The following is a 14,520-nucleotide window of genomic DNA, read 5'->3' as shown; positions in this document are numbered from 1 at the left end:
CAACTGCTTCACATGAATAACAAAAATAATAATAATAATTAAAAAAAAAAAAAAATAATAACATGGTCCACTGACACACAGCAGTGTAAACTGACATACATGACAAATGAAGTTCAGGCCAGCTTTTTATCTCAAAAGACAAAACAGGCACCATGCAGGGCTGAAAACAGTCGACTGCATAGCGTCTCATTTAATAAGACATTTTGGCTCCACCTGCACATCATGAAACCCAGCGCACGCCCTCATCTGTGGTTCTGATTTACTGTATCTTTAATGTTTTTATTGTCACACAAGGATGTCTGTGTTTATCTGGATGTCCTCTTGTGTTGCAACCTCGTGGAAAAAGCAACCCGTGTGTTGCGTTCACTGCCTTTAAAAAAAAAAAAAGAAAAACAGAAAAAGAAAAGAAAGACTGGACTCGAATAATTATTTGTGCTTGTTCTTTGACCTGCTTGTACCACAACGTTTTTCCATTTTGTGGACAGCTAAAAAAAAATAAAAAAATAAAAAAAACAAGCACCAAAGTCCAGCCTTGAAATAAAATGACAACTCCGGGCCTCTTTTTTTGTTGTTTTTTTTCCTTTCAGATCCGGTAACAGATCCAGAGAGTCTTTATGCTGCTGCTCCACTCGGCGCTGCATCCAGGAGGCGGTTCCTGTCACTGAACCCCACCCCACCCACCCCACCCCCACCCCCAGGCCGCATTAACTTTTTTAATTTTTTTTTTTTAATTGTTTTTTCACACCCACCCTTTTATTTAAAAGTCTCTCATATTAAAGAAATCCCATCCCATCTCTAGCCGCTCCCGACGGCCGCCTTCCTCATCATCTCCTCGTCCTGGACCGAGAGCTCGGTGAGCTTGCGTCCCAGCCGCTCGTGGAGGTCCAGGTATTTGGCCACGCAGCGGTCCAGGCACACCGACTCGCCCTTCGTCAGCTCCGCCTCCTTGTAGTGTGGCGGCACGCACTTCTTGTGGCAGGCGTTGGTCATCCTGAGAGAAGAGAGGAAGCCCGGACGTCAGTCAGATCAAAGCCAAGCCCACATTTATTCAAACGGGTATTTTTTAAAAGGTCTGTTGTTGTTTTGATATCATTGTTGGCGTCTTTTTGGTATCGTAACTTTTATTTTGTATTTATTGTCGTGAAGCACTTTGTGACTTGTCTGCGAAAGGTGTGATATTAAATCAACTTTCTTATTTACTCGGATCGAGACTCGTGCTGCGTTCAAATGCGGTCGTATTTCCCGCGTACACGAGAAGAGTCCGTATGATCGGCGCCCTCTTGTGGTACTCACGACGTCAGAACTCAAACTTTTCTATAAAGCATCGAGTTCACGCTGACGTTTACAGAAAGGTCAGAGGTCATGGAAGTTTATCTTTCGTCGAATGTTAAGCTAATATATTTAAAATTTAGTCACGTCGAGTTTATTTTCATAACTTAGATAACAGTCTACATCCGAGGAAAATGTTGATCTTCCCGACGGCCTCATGTTTTCCTTCTGTGTCTTTACAGATGAAAATAAACAATATTATTTAATAATAATAAATGTTGTTGTTGTTTTGTTTTTTTAAAAGGACAGTTTAAAAGTGAAACGTGTTTAATTTACCAAAAATGTGCATCGAGAAAAATTTTAGGGAATATTTTCTGCAAAAAAAGTTTGCTTGCACCAAATCTTTTTTTGTTTGTAAAATTGAATCGTTCATTTAAAAATGTCCCCACCTGGAATTAAAACAACTACTAACACATTGTCTCTTATGTATAGGCCTGAATTATACATGAATGCCTTTAACTGTCTGAAACTAGTTCGTAAATACAGTTTAAATCCTCCAGTTATTCCCCATAAAAAACAGGATTTCTCCACCACGCATTTTTTTTTCCACAGTAAGAAATACACTAAAGCGTCACTAATAACATGACTGGTGTCTCCGCTCTATTCAAACGTCCCCGTAAGCCGTGACGACGTGTTGCAACACACAGACACAGGAGTCGACCGTCATTAACCGACTGGCAAAACATCATCTGTAATAATAAAAAGTTAATTATTCATAGTGACCGACAACATTAACGATGCAAATGTCAGTGTTTGTCGAGGTAATTATGTTTACTGGTGTTTAACGCAAATATCCTCCATGTGTGTACCCATTTCTCACACACACACACACACACACCACACACACACACACACACACACACACACCTGTTCAGTTTAATTTAATTCAATACAAGATCTACTGTAAATTCAATTTAATGTGTTGTAGTGCAGCAAACCACTGACGCTAATAAACGTACAATAAGAAACATAGATTGATCAGAATTTCTGACAATGTCAACAAAACAAAAAAGTTTTTTTTTTTTTTTTTTAAGTAGAATTTTTAGCTGTTATATTAAATTTCACAGGTGCTATTAAAACTAAGTTCACAGAGCACTTAACTATGTGCTTGGTGAGTTTAGAAAAGTCAAATTGATGCGTGTTCATGAGCCCAAACAGAATCCAGAAATCACCTGATCGTGATTATTTGAAATGACCGCAATCATTCAGCATGATTGTTTGGATTGTTTACATTCATCTGAATAAAAACAGCTTAATGAAACTAACAGAAACGTTGTGTTTACATCACTACTTCCTAAATGATTTCCACCATTTGAGGTTTGACTGGCGCTTTTTTTTTTTTTTTTTATTGATCTCTGAGTGGATAATTATATATATTGATTATTGGAACCTGTCATTGGCACTCATTTCTTATAGACTTTGTATATTTAAGTTATTTATGTAATTTCTTCCCTGTAAAATGTTTGTTTTCATTTCAAGATTAATTATTGTCGTTACTGTCAACATATCTGAAATATTCAATCGTGCAGATGATAATTTTGTCACTCGGTTTGGTGCATTTTTATTTACTTAGTCGTAACTGAGGGTGTAAGAAAATACCAACATATTTCAGTATCATGAAATTATGTTTTGAGTCTCAAAAACACTATTGGTTTTTAATTCATAGTTTACATGGAAATGTCTTTGGCACAATGTGGCTTATATTCCTGACCACTAAATAAAGGTGTTGAAATTGATCTCCAGACATTTGACTCTTTATAACTCCAACATAACGTAAACTAAGACGGTAAGTCGTGTAAAGTTGCACAACCTGCATTTATACAATGGCAGATTTCCTTAAATTCGATTATTTTGTTTTTGTTTTTGTAAAAACACGTCGTTTTTCTCACAGTATCCCGATATATTGAATCATAACCCCCGTATGGTGATTCACTATATAATTTGCACCAATACAAAAATCCCTGTTCATAAAGTGTCATCATTAGTAGATCATTTTAAACAAACTACAAAAAAAGACAACACACTAAAGATGCAATGTGGAAAAATGGGAGAACAAATACATTGAAATGTATTTTATCCAATTATGCTTAAGAAAAATATTAATTCCAGCTTTTTTATATATATATATACATACATATATGTATATATATATATAATATTAGACCATCTTCTTGATCACTTGATAAATTGAAGCCCTACAAACTATTTGCACGTGCTTGTTGTTTTTCAGATGCAACTCTGATTTGTCTATTTTTAGGTCACGTGATTCTATAATTTAATATATGTTAATACGTTAATCAGGGTGTCTTCTCGAGGCCTGTAGACTACAAGAGCTTTTAGACTGAGCATCATATAATCCTGCAGTAATCTTTAGGTTTGCAGCTGCCAATCAAAGAGGAGCTCTGAATCTGAATTTATTTCACTTTCACATCAGCTTTAAGATTAAATATAACATAAAATGCAAAGACACGCGAAGGTCACGATCGTTTCAACCCACTGTGACGGTTGGATGAATTAAGAGCCGGTTTTAGCTTCGTGGTTTAGCTTGTTGGGGGGGGGCTTTACCGGTTGTACATGTCAGCCATCATCTCCACCTCCAGCTCCGCCGCCAGCTGCTGCGCCTTCATGGGGTCCATGTCTCCGTTTCGGGGCTGCTCGCACCCGGCCTCGATCTCACAGCGCACACCGATCCGCAGAGCCTCTCCGCGGGACAGCCGACCAGGATTCAACCCCTCTGCTGCTGCTGCTGCTGCTTCTTCTGTAACCTTCAAAACCCGCAAGAAAAACACGTGTGTACCGATTCCCGTCGTCCCCACTTCCGCTGTCAATAAAGTTGCATTCAAAGCGGGAGCAAAGAAGGTAGCGCGCCCTCTACCGGCCACCCTGTGTATCGCTCACGGTGTTTTTGAGACATTAAAAACGCTTCCATGAAAACTGTTTTTAATAAATCATAATCTTAATACTTTACCTCAAACAAACTTTACAAATACAAAAATAAAATAAAAGCTCTTTTTTTTAACAATAGTTACTCACAAAGGGACACAACACAGCTGAAGTGCTTTTACCTTAATTTCACTGAAAATATAAAATTGTATAAAAAATTATTAACAAATAAAAGTGGTAAATATAAACAACAGTAAGAACTTTTTTTTTTCCTCTTTTTTTTTTTCTTCTTCTACATCATTAACATCCATTGAAACATTTTATTCTGAACTAAAACAGGTGAAAACCAGATCCACGACACTTGAGATTTGTTTTAGTTTTTTCTCCGGGTAGTGAACGACGGCAGCAACATAAAAAGGAAGTAAAACTCGACCACACAACAGACTTAAATGTGGCATCTTTGTGAACAAATAAAACCAGACAACATTATACTTTGCGCACGGAAAAAACGAAGCGGCGAACTAATAAAAGAGCACAGGTATAAAAAAAAAAAAAAAAAAACGCCGACGTCGTCACTCCGCCTCGTCTCCGGTCACGTCGACCTCCTCTTCGTCTTCGTCCGCGGTCGCGTCCGTGTGGCGGAGTCCGTCCTCGCGTTTTCCGGTCTGAGGAACGTTTCCCGGAGAGTAAAACATGACGTCCACCTCCTCTTCATCCTCTTTCTCCTCCTCCTCTTCTTCTTCTTCTTCTTCTTCTTTATCGCAGCCGGAGGTCGCTGACCGGAGCGGCTCGGGTCTCTCGGGGTCGCGGGGGAGCGAGACGCGGTTCGAAGCCGCCGCCGCCGCCGATCCTGCTGCTGCACACGACGTACCTGCAGAAGAAGAAGAAGAAGAAGAAGAAGAAGAAGAAGAAGAAGAAGAAGAAGAAGGCAGGTTGTTTTTTTTGTTTGTTTAATTCTTTGAGTTCAGTCACGCTTCTTGTTTTGGGGGAAGAGACCTTCATTTATTTGCCAGTAGAACTGAAAACCAGTTTTTCACAGTCTCAGAAAATGTTACAGCAATTTCACAACTGGTGTCATTATTAATAATTATATTACAGTTGCATTGTTAATTAGAATTTCACTGGCGGTGTGAGAGTTTGGAGGCGCAAATGTAGAAACTGTTTTTTTGACCGAGCGTTTTATGAATGAACTTTTTGAACACGTTTTAGTTTTTTTTTTTTTGCTCGGCATTAAAAGTTATAAACAGGACGCCTGCTTTGAGGGATTCTTTAAGATGTTCGACGTGTTGATGTCCGTCCACGTTGTTCGTTAAACTGGACATCTGTAGACAAACCTCACGCTCGATCGGACGAAGATGCTCACAAAATGGAAAACAACTGAAATTCTCACGAGCTTGAAACGGCAGCGAAAATGTCTGAAAGCCAAAAAGAAACGCGCTCTTCGTCTGCGAAGGTTAAATTCCCGCCGTCTCGAACGAAACGCACGAAACACTTTAAACGTGTCGGTTCTCCTGCGTACGAACCGCTGCAGTCGCAGCATGTGTTGCTGTTTTAACGGTCTGCAAAATAAAAACAATTCAAATTAAAAAACGATAACTCGTCCGGATCGAAGAAAAAAAAAAAAAAACAACCACATTTTCGTACCTTCGTCGAGAGTCTTCATCGGCCGCTCTTCTTCCACCCGATCGTCTTCCCAACTGCTCGAGCTGCTCGTTTCGTCTCTCCGTGACTTTCCGTCCTCGGCCGCAGACGTCTCGACGAGTCGACGGAGATGCTTATCGACTCCTTCTCCGCTTCCCGTCTCTTCGACGTCGACGTCCGTCTCCGGCTCCTCCCCCGACCCCTCCGGTGTTTCGTCTCCGTTAGCCTTCGATCTTCGTCCTCCGTCTCTCGCGGCTTCGTCCGCTTCCCGGCTTTCCTTCGGCTTCCTGCTGTTCGAGTGCCGTCGTTTGACGAGTTTCTGAAACTCCTCCGGGGAGGCCGTCCGCGGCCGTTTGCTCGCTCCGTCGTCGTCGTCGTCGTCGCGTTCGGTTTTCACGACGTCCTCCGGCGGAGTTTTCTCCTCTTCGCGTCGGCTCCTCCGCTTCGTCCTTCTGTCGCTTTCCACGTCGTGGCTCTTCTTTCCGGCGACGGCGGGAACGTCGTCCCGGCTCTCTTCGTGCTTTCTCTTCGGCGGTCTTCCTCGTTTCCTCTTCGGGAGCGAGACGACGCCCTCCTCGCTCGCGATCTTCGCTCTGCAGACGACGGGTGTGGACACGGAGGAATGCGAATTGCTCGCCGGGCCTCGGGACGTTTTCAGGAGGCCCCTGGTTCCGATCCGACTGCGCTGCGTACCGAGATCTCCGGTTTTCTCCGCGACACTCTCCGAGACGGACGACCCGCTCGTGATTTCTCTTTCCTTCAGCGGCACGTTGCTGCTCGACAAACTCGCGGGACAAAAGTTCTTGATGCCGTCGTCGCCCTTCGAGTCTTTGCGTCCCAAAATCGAACCGTCCCGTGTTTGACTCGAGCCCTTCGTCCTCCTCTTCCTCCTTTTAGGTGCCTCGGCTTTTAAGCTGTTCTTCGTCTTCTTGGTGTCAGATTTCGTTCTCCTCTTTTCCGCCCCGTACGCGGCGAAAGACTCCGTTTGATTCGGTTCCTGCCGCTGCTTCGACCTCCATCGGTGGTTTGCGTCCCGCGGCGAAGACGCACTTCTGTTTTCCGTGATGGCGCTGAGAGGAAACTGCAGCGTTCCCGGGTTTTCTGCGAGCAGCGGTCGCCTGAACAACGACGGCGGCTGCTGGAAGTCACTGCGAGGGTTCGTCGAGTTGCCGGGGAGAGGCGGACGTTTGGAGGCACGAGACCCCAGCGGAGACAGACACGGAGGGAGCCGCATGTCGTCCGCGCACCGCGAGGGGACAGCGTGCTCGGGCTGCGTCTCGGTCAGCGGCAGAAACTGAAGGGCGTACCGGTCGTCCCGCGAGGACGTTTGCTGGAAAGCTGGGAAGTAAAGTTTCTGCCCGCCGGGGAAGAAATCCGAGGCGACGACGGATCGTGGCGCCGCGGCTTCGGGATGCCGAGAGCTCGAGGACGGCGGCGTCGCCCGGCAGCTCGGTCCGTCGCTTCGCACCGAAGGTCGGACCGCCGGGTCGTACCGAGGAGGGAGGAGCTGCCGCTGGATCGCAACATCTGGATGCCCGGCCGGGTTCTGAGCCGCGAAGCAACGAGAGGTACCTGCGCAACAGGTGGGAAAAGGAGCGTCAGTCCGTCTGAAATCACCAAATCTGAGGCGGTTCGGGTTTCGAGTGGCGGTTCGGAGAGGAAAAGGTCTGACGAGGAGGAGTCGGAGACACTGAAGTCGGGTTGAAGTTGGACTGCTGAGGCGATCAAATAAATACATTTGCAGTGTTTTTGCTTTCCTTACGTCCGCGCTGACACTTTAGCAGACTGTAAAATGGAAAATACAAAACTGAACTATTCAAACACTTCAGTCCGCGGTAAGAAACAGGCAGATTTTTATACGATCGATTCTTGTTTACACACATTTTTAAAGCAATATTTTTCCACAGTTCGAGCTGCAGGATAGTAAAAACATAACATGCAATCTGATGACACATACTCGGGCTTTAGCAGGTTGCCTGCATGTTTCAAAGTGTAGTATTAGTATTTCATAGATCCACTGGAAGGATCAAAATTAAAATAAAACATGAGATGAATGACTGAACAAATGTGGAAGGTTTTCCCCAAATAGCCTGATAGACAATTAAAATCTCTTCAACTGTAGTTCACAAAACCTTTTTCTTTTATGATTAAGAAAAAAAATGCATTAAGAGCAAAAGTCCCGACCTGTTTGTGTCGATGAGGTTCCACTCGGAGCCTCCAGGTCCTGGAAGAACAAACATCCCGCGGCGGCGCCGACGACGCCGTTCACCCGACTGCGGCCCGCCTCGTTCTCCGAGACCCGACAGACGGTCGGCGCCGCGTCGCGGCTCGGCCGCGACTCCTCGCGGCCCGTCTCCAAGCCGGGCAGGATGTTCAGGCCGATCATGATGTCCTCCAACAGCCTCTCCATCTGCTCGTCGGTCTCCTCCGCGCAGCCCTGAGGCTGGCCGAGCGCCGCCGGCTCCGGCTCGCCGCTTCGGTCTGGAGGGTAGCAGCCGTTGGAGAGCGGCGGTGGCGGCGGGTCAAAGGTCGTGTTGGGGTGTTCTGTTCGTTCGGGGGAGCGGACGGGAGCCGGTCGAGGATTCTCTGGGTTCTGAACTGGGGACATGTGGACGGTGAAGGGAGGCGGTCGCACCTCGTCCGGGTCGAACTGTCCCGTTATGTCGGAGAAAAACTATTGAAAAGATGAGTCGCAGGTCACACATCAATTAATGGGGCAACTTTAGTGTGATAAAGATTCAATTATTCAAAATTTTTAAAAATGCAAAAAGTTGCCTTGAAAATAATTTACCTCAAATACCTCAAACTTTCTATTTTTCTTCTTGCAGCTGTTCAACTTTAAGATATTTCAGTGGTTCTCTCTTTTTTTTTTCCTCGTATACCCTTCGGTACATGCAGTTTAAAAGTTATTCCCTTTGAAATGTGCTGTAAAACACACTTTTGTCCATAATGTTAAAACTTTTATTTGAAGCTCACCAAAAAATACTTTCGATGAAAACAAAAATGAAGAAAAAAATAAATGAACTGCAGATCTTACACACCAGATTCCCCCCCCAAACAATTATCACGTTTGTGCTGCAATTTGCATTTAAAGCATTTTTAAGATTGCCACATTTTTTTTTTAATGATTTTCCCCAATTTTTCATGTTCAAATTAAAAGCCTGATAATTCTCTGGATATGTTAAATTCCAATCAAAGCTGGTAAACATGTTTTTATCAATTCTAGTCTCTCGGCCTTTTTAAGCAAGAGAAATATTTCATTTATGTGATTTCTTTTTCGTATTTGATATATTTTTGTCACTTTAGATTTTTTTTTCTATATGTCAATAATCTATTTCTAATATCATTTTATCTTATATTCATGATGATGATTGCAAAGCTTCCTTGAAGGGTAATTACTATGTCTGCGGTGGAGCGCATGATGAAACAGACCTGCTGTCTATCGAGCTCGAGGCGATGAAATGACTTCAACATTTGCATCATACGACCGTTCACTTCTTGCAACGCGAGCTGGAAACAACTCGCCAAACTTGAAGGTCGAAATCAAGACGCCTCATTCGACAGAGATTCTTCAGGTGCTTTTTTTTTTAGGGTTTATGGTCACTTTACAGTCTATGTAAATAAAAAAAAATTAAAAAAAGGAACTTATTGTCAAATCTTCGTATGAAACAGCCAAAATCCGATTCAACTAACAAAATCCTAGTCGTTTGGTTCGTTATACTTTTAATCTGTGAGCTCTCACAACAGTAAGAGAGAGCTGGCTGAGCTCCAAAATAAAGTTCAAATTAAAATCATTATCACAGACAAACACTGTGCTGCCGTGCTGATTATTAAGTTAATTAAATCCAACATTGTCGCTTGGTTTAGAGGTAATTTAGTTACGCAATTAACTCCAAAATAAAAGTTTATTACCATAAACTGTGTACCACTTTATGACCTCGATGCCTCCATGAGAGTAAATGTTATCTTGACTGCCAGACGTCACCGAGACTAATTATTGAGCCTCTATTGCAACTCTGCAGATTAAATGCCTCTTAATTGTAGTGAATGAATTTCCACAATACATGAAAATCATCCAATTAAACCACCGTAAAAGACTCTGTTGCATTTCTCCACCTCGGTCAGGCAGTTGATAGCTGAAACCGTCTCATCGGCGTCTTGTGCGTTCACCACCTCCCACTCGGTTCCTTCAGTCGTCCTCCTCAGCTTCATCTGCACAGAGGAGACGAAACACCGAGGCGATGACATGAGGGGACAAAAAAAAAAAAAAAAAGAGGCTTTTTTTTTGTTGTTGTTTGTTGTGACAGTCTGAAGACACCACAAACACATCATGGATGAAGACAAGTCGTCAATTCTGCCATAAAACGAAATCTTCGAATATTCTTTTCCATTTTTGAAAGTCGTGACGGCTCTTCGGGGCAAACGGAGACATGACTCAAACGTTTAGACAACAGAGGTTGGAGTGAAACCCGGAGGGTTTTTTTCCTTGACGGTGAAATGAGTCATTTCTCTTCAGCAGCAGGTCGCAAACAAAACAACAGGATCTCTAATTAGGCCGAAAGATTATTTTTAAAAGAAAAATCGCACTGAAGGTTGGTTCAGGAACAAGAAGGTAAAAAAAAGTTCATTAAAGTTGGACATCTGTGAAAGTTTTGAGGATTTGTTAAACAACAGGCAAAAAGAGAGGTGACAGAAAATGAGAGATGTGACAACTTGGGGATTCAAGCTTTTTGTCACTTCGGCTCCAAAACTGTGAAACAAACTACCTGTTAGATATCAGGGAAGCTGCTCAGTTAATACTGTTAAAGAAAGCTCAAAACATATCTCTTTACACTCATTTTATCTGTTTCTCATGCATCTAATTTCTTTTCTATATATTTAAATGTTCCTTTATATCTTGTTTTTATGTCAAACACTGGAAGTCATTTTCTTGCTGTAAAGCACTTTGAGCTGCATTTCTTGTATAAAAGGTGCTATACAAATAAAGTTTATTATTACTATTATTATTAACTTGAAAAGGGGATGTTGCAGTTTGCGGTCGAAATATTTGCCATCCCACAGTCTACGTCCTTCTCAAACGACGTCCCTGAGCTCCTCGTCTTCTTTTTAAATGCCCCTCATAAAAACATATTTCCATAAGTGTGCCTTTCGAGGGTTTGTGGTCTGAATTATTTTATCCTTTAAATCAGTTCATGAGACTGAAGTTTATCCAAAAAAATTATAAAATCTCCAAATCATATTGATTTTGATGCTTTTATTTCTTTTGTAAATCACTTTGTAATTCTGTTTTAACAAAAGCTACAAAAATAACGTTTTATTATCATAAACAAAGGCTGCAAATTTGCAAATCAACAATCTGCAGATCAGCCGTGTAATTTATTTTTTTTTTTTTAATTTTGCCTTATTGCAGAGGTGTGATTTTTACATTTTACTAACACAATCAATTTGTAATCTCACCTAATTTGCCAATAAGGATTTATGTAAACGCAGCGAAAGAGAATTTAGTCCAGATTACTTTCTGAGAGAATATTTACGATGTCTTACCCGGACAGAAGTCTTGGTGTCCGTATCCTGCTGCATCTTCTTCATACTGTTCATGTTCTTCATCCCAGCGCAGGCGTGCGTCGGCCTCGTCTCCGTCCATTTTCCTCTTTCATCTGCTGACATCTCACGTCCGTCGACCCGGCCGTCCTCCTCCGCGTTTCCTCCGTTTGTTCCTCCGTCCTCCGGCCGCGTCCTTTCCTCAGCCGTCGCCTCCACGCGGCCCCCAGAATCAGGTGCCTCCCGGCGGGCGTTTTCTTCTTCAGCTCTCGGGGAGTTCGAATCACCGCTGGACAAAGTTGACGTGGGATTTGCTACGCTGGTAAATGCGGCGTCTCCATCGGTGGGAACGGTCGGGAAAGCTGTGACGCTACGTTGTTTGTCCAGAGGGATGTTTGGGGGCTGCAAAGAGACAGAAAACTCCTCCTCGCTCTGAGAGGACGCAGCCTCCGGGATCGGAGGTTTGGTTCGGCCCGACTTTCCTCCGACGTTAACAGTCTGCGTGCTTCTGGAAACACGACTTCTCCTTTTAAAAGTTTCATCTTTCCTTCCGGCCGTCTCGGTCTGAACTTGCAGGCTTTCTTGCCTCCTCCTGCCGTCTACTTCTGCGTGAAAGCCGTTCTCTCTGCGGCTCCACGGACTCCGACTCTTCTCCCGGAGCTCGCCGTCCTTCGTCCGCGCATCTTTCGGTCCCTCGGCGAGGTCTGCGATCCCAAACTGGCGGGCTGCCGCCAGCACGTCGTCCTGCTCTCCGCCTCTCTTGACCGCCATCTCCCCGGAGTACAGCAGCCCGACCAGCTTCAGCAAGGTCTCGGCCTTCACAGCCTGCAGCCGGAGCTGGCGCCTCTCTCCGGACGGAGGAGACGGGGAGGCGGACAGCCTCTGAGACAAGTAGGGGCTGAGAGCTGCCAGGACACAGCCGTGGGCCGGGACGGAGATACCTGCACCGAGAGGAGAAGTTGGAGGAGTTAATCACGTATTTCCTTCGTGTTTAAATCTTTTTTTTTCTTTTAATCATCTGGTGTTGTTGTGGTCCCCGTCTCACCCTCAGCTTGCAGCAGGGTGTCACAGAACCAGGTGCTGTTCTGTTGTTTCTGCAGCTCTCCAAGAAGCTGCGTCTCATAACCGGGCCACCAGTACCTCTGCATGTCCTCATAGGGAGCTGGGGCCAAAAAAAAAAAAAAAATATGGACAGAAAAAGCTTTGAATGAAGGAAGATGGTTCAAATTATTGTGATTAAAAAAAAAAACACACAAAAAAAACACAAAATATCATCTATTGCACAATAACATTGTGCAGAATGAATTTCTAGCTGAGAAAAATCAGCTCATTTCCTGGTTGTTAAAACAGTTAAAACATTTAAAACTCGTTTTGTGGTCTTGTTATGATTGTGACTGAAATAATGTGGACGCAACTAGCATTTAGCTTAGCGTTTGTTTTGGACAGCTCACCAACTCTCGCGCGATGAGCTCGTGAACTTCACGCGACTTTACTTTTTTTTTTTTTTTTTTTTTTTTTATCTTTAAACAAATATATATATTTTTTTTTTACGAATAAATTGAATTAATTCTTCTTTCTATTAACCTTAGCTGCCCTCTTTAGGCCGCGTGGTATTAATTACACAAAATATTTCCTCCATCATATTTTTTTAACGAAGTCCAAGCTAACAACTCGGAGCTATTGCGCGAAATATCAACAGCAAAAATATGGCGACGCAAATATTCCGACAAAAATTACACCAACAACTTCTTTTGCAAACAACAGCCTATAAATGTGCTAATTAAAATGTTTTTTTTTTATTTTTTTTAAATGATTTAACACGTCTCTGAGCTACATTAACGTCATACACTGGGGCTAACGTGGAGTAGCTTCTGCTTCAAAATTACACTTACCGGTATTTTTCTGTATCACGAAAAGGTGTTTTAAGGACAATATAATTTTATTTTAAATACCGTCGGGCGTTAAATCCTCAAATTAAGGACACAGAATCATGAAACGTGCAACTCTGCACCCCCCCACACCTGTTATTTTGCGTATCTGAAGGAGCGTGAAATCTAACAGCGACACCTACTGGCCGCTTTGTGAAACGACACTGAGCTCACGTCAAATAATAAATAAATACAAACTTCTTCTTTTTTTTTTTTTACAGTGGAAATGATGGAAGAAGTATTCAGATTGTTTTACTTAAGTAAAAGTAACAATACAACAATGTAAAAAAAAAAAAAAAAAAATACTGCATTGCAAGTAAAAGTTATGCATGAAAAGTCCTACTTAAGCAAATGTACATAAGTATTGTATGTATTTAAAGTATTAAAGTAAAAAAAAAAGTACATCGGTGCAGCAACATGTAGGTAAAGTATAAGTAAAGTATGTCCTGGTTTGTTCCCTCTGGTTGATATATTATCATATTTACTAAATGACTAAATATATTTACTTAAGTGTACATTTGAGGTATTTCTAGTTTACTTGTAAGTTTCCAGTTTTATGCACCTTTATACTTCTGAATATAATACGTTTTACTTATTTGTGTAGCAGATTTAGTTGCTAGTTTCTTTTACGTTTTGCAGATAAAACTTTTACCTGAGGTTTTGAATGCAGGACTTTTACATTAGTGGAATTTATGTGGTATTAGTACTGCTAATGGAGTAAAGTACCTGAATACTTCTCCCATCACTGATTATATACATGACATCATATATAATATGTCATACTGTATATAAGAAGCATCAGTGTGTGAGCAGAATATGTAACTGTTTCAGCTGATGCAGGTGGAGTTAGTTTGAACTACTTCATATACAGTTTTAGAGGAAAAAACAAGAGTTTTGAAATTGGATTTTTTTTTTTGTGTGTGTGTGTGTTTGATGTAATTTTTCATTTTTGGACATATTGGATTGTTTGAACTTTTATTTAAATGACACTACGCAAGAAATTAAGAGGGAAAAATACCTGTACCACAGATATTTTTTTTAAAGACATCAGAAGACAAACAAGTTGGAAAACACTGGTTAAATCTTGAACAATGTTGTATTTAAACAGCTTTATTGTGAAAAATCTTCATCTGGAAAGTATCTGAAGCTGTCAAATAAATGTATTGGGAGTTGAAAGTACAATATTTACCTCTGAAAT

General features: G+C 42.2%; 1 protein-coding gene across 1 annotated transcript; it reads right to left on the bottom strand.

Annotated features, from left to right (window-relative positions):
- Window positions 1-697: 697 nt before the first annotated feature.
- timm10 (translocase of inner mitochondrial membrane 10 homolog (yeast)) lies at window positions 698-4,139 on the bottom strand. The gene is made up of 2 exons (XM_069165915.1): window positions 3,895-4,139; window positions 698-991 (listed from the first exon to the last, which is right to left on the bottom strand). Exons 1-2 carry the CDS (start codon window positions 3,963-3,965, stop codon window positions 796-798), a joined length of 267 nt encoding a protein of 88 aa, XP_069022016.1. The 5' UTR covers window positions 3,966-4,139; the 3' UTR covers window positions 698-795.
- Window positions 4,140-14,520: the final 10,381 nt, after the last annotated feature.

This window comes from Embiotoca jacksoni, unplaced genomic scaffold (genome assembly GCF_022577435.1).
Source record: "Embiotoca jacksoni isolate LCO1_2020_lvr unplaced genomic scaffold, fEmbJac1.0.p SCAF_36, whole genome shotgun sequence".
In the NCBI taxonomy this organism is placed as follows: Eukaryota; Metazoa; Chordata; class Actinopteri; family Embiotocidae; genus Embiotoca; species Embiotoca jacksoni.
Note: the sequence above shows the minus strand (reverse complement) of the source record. Positions and strands in the feature narration are given on the sequence as shown.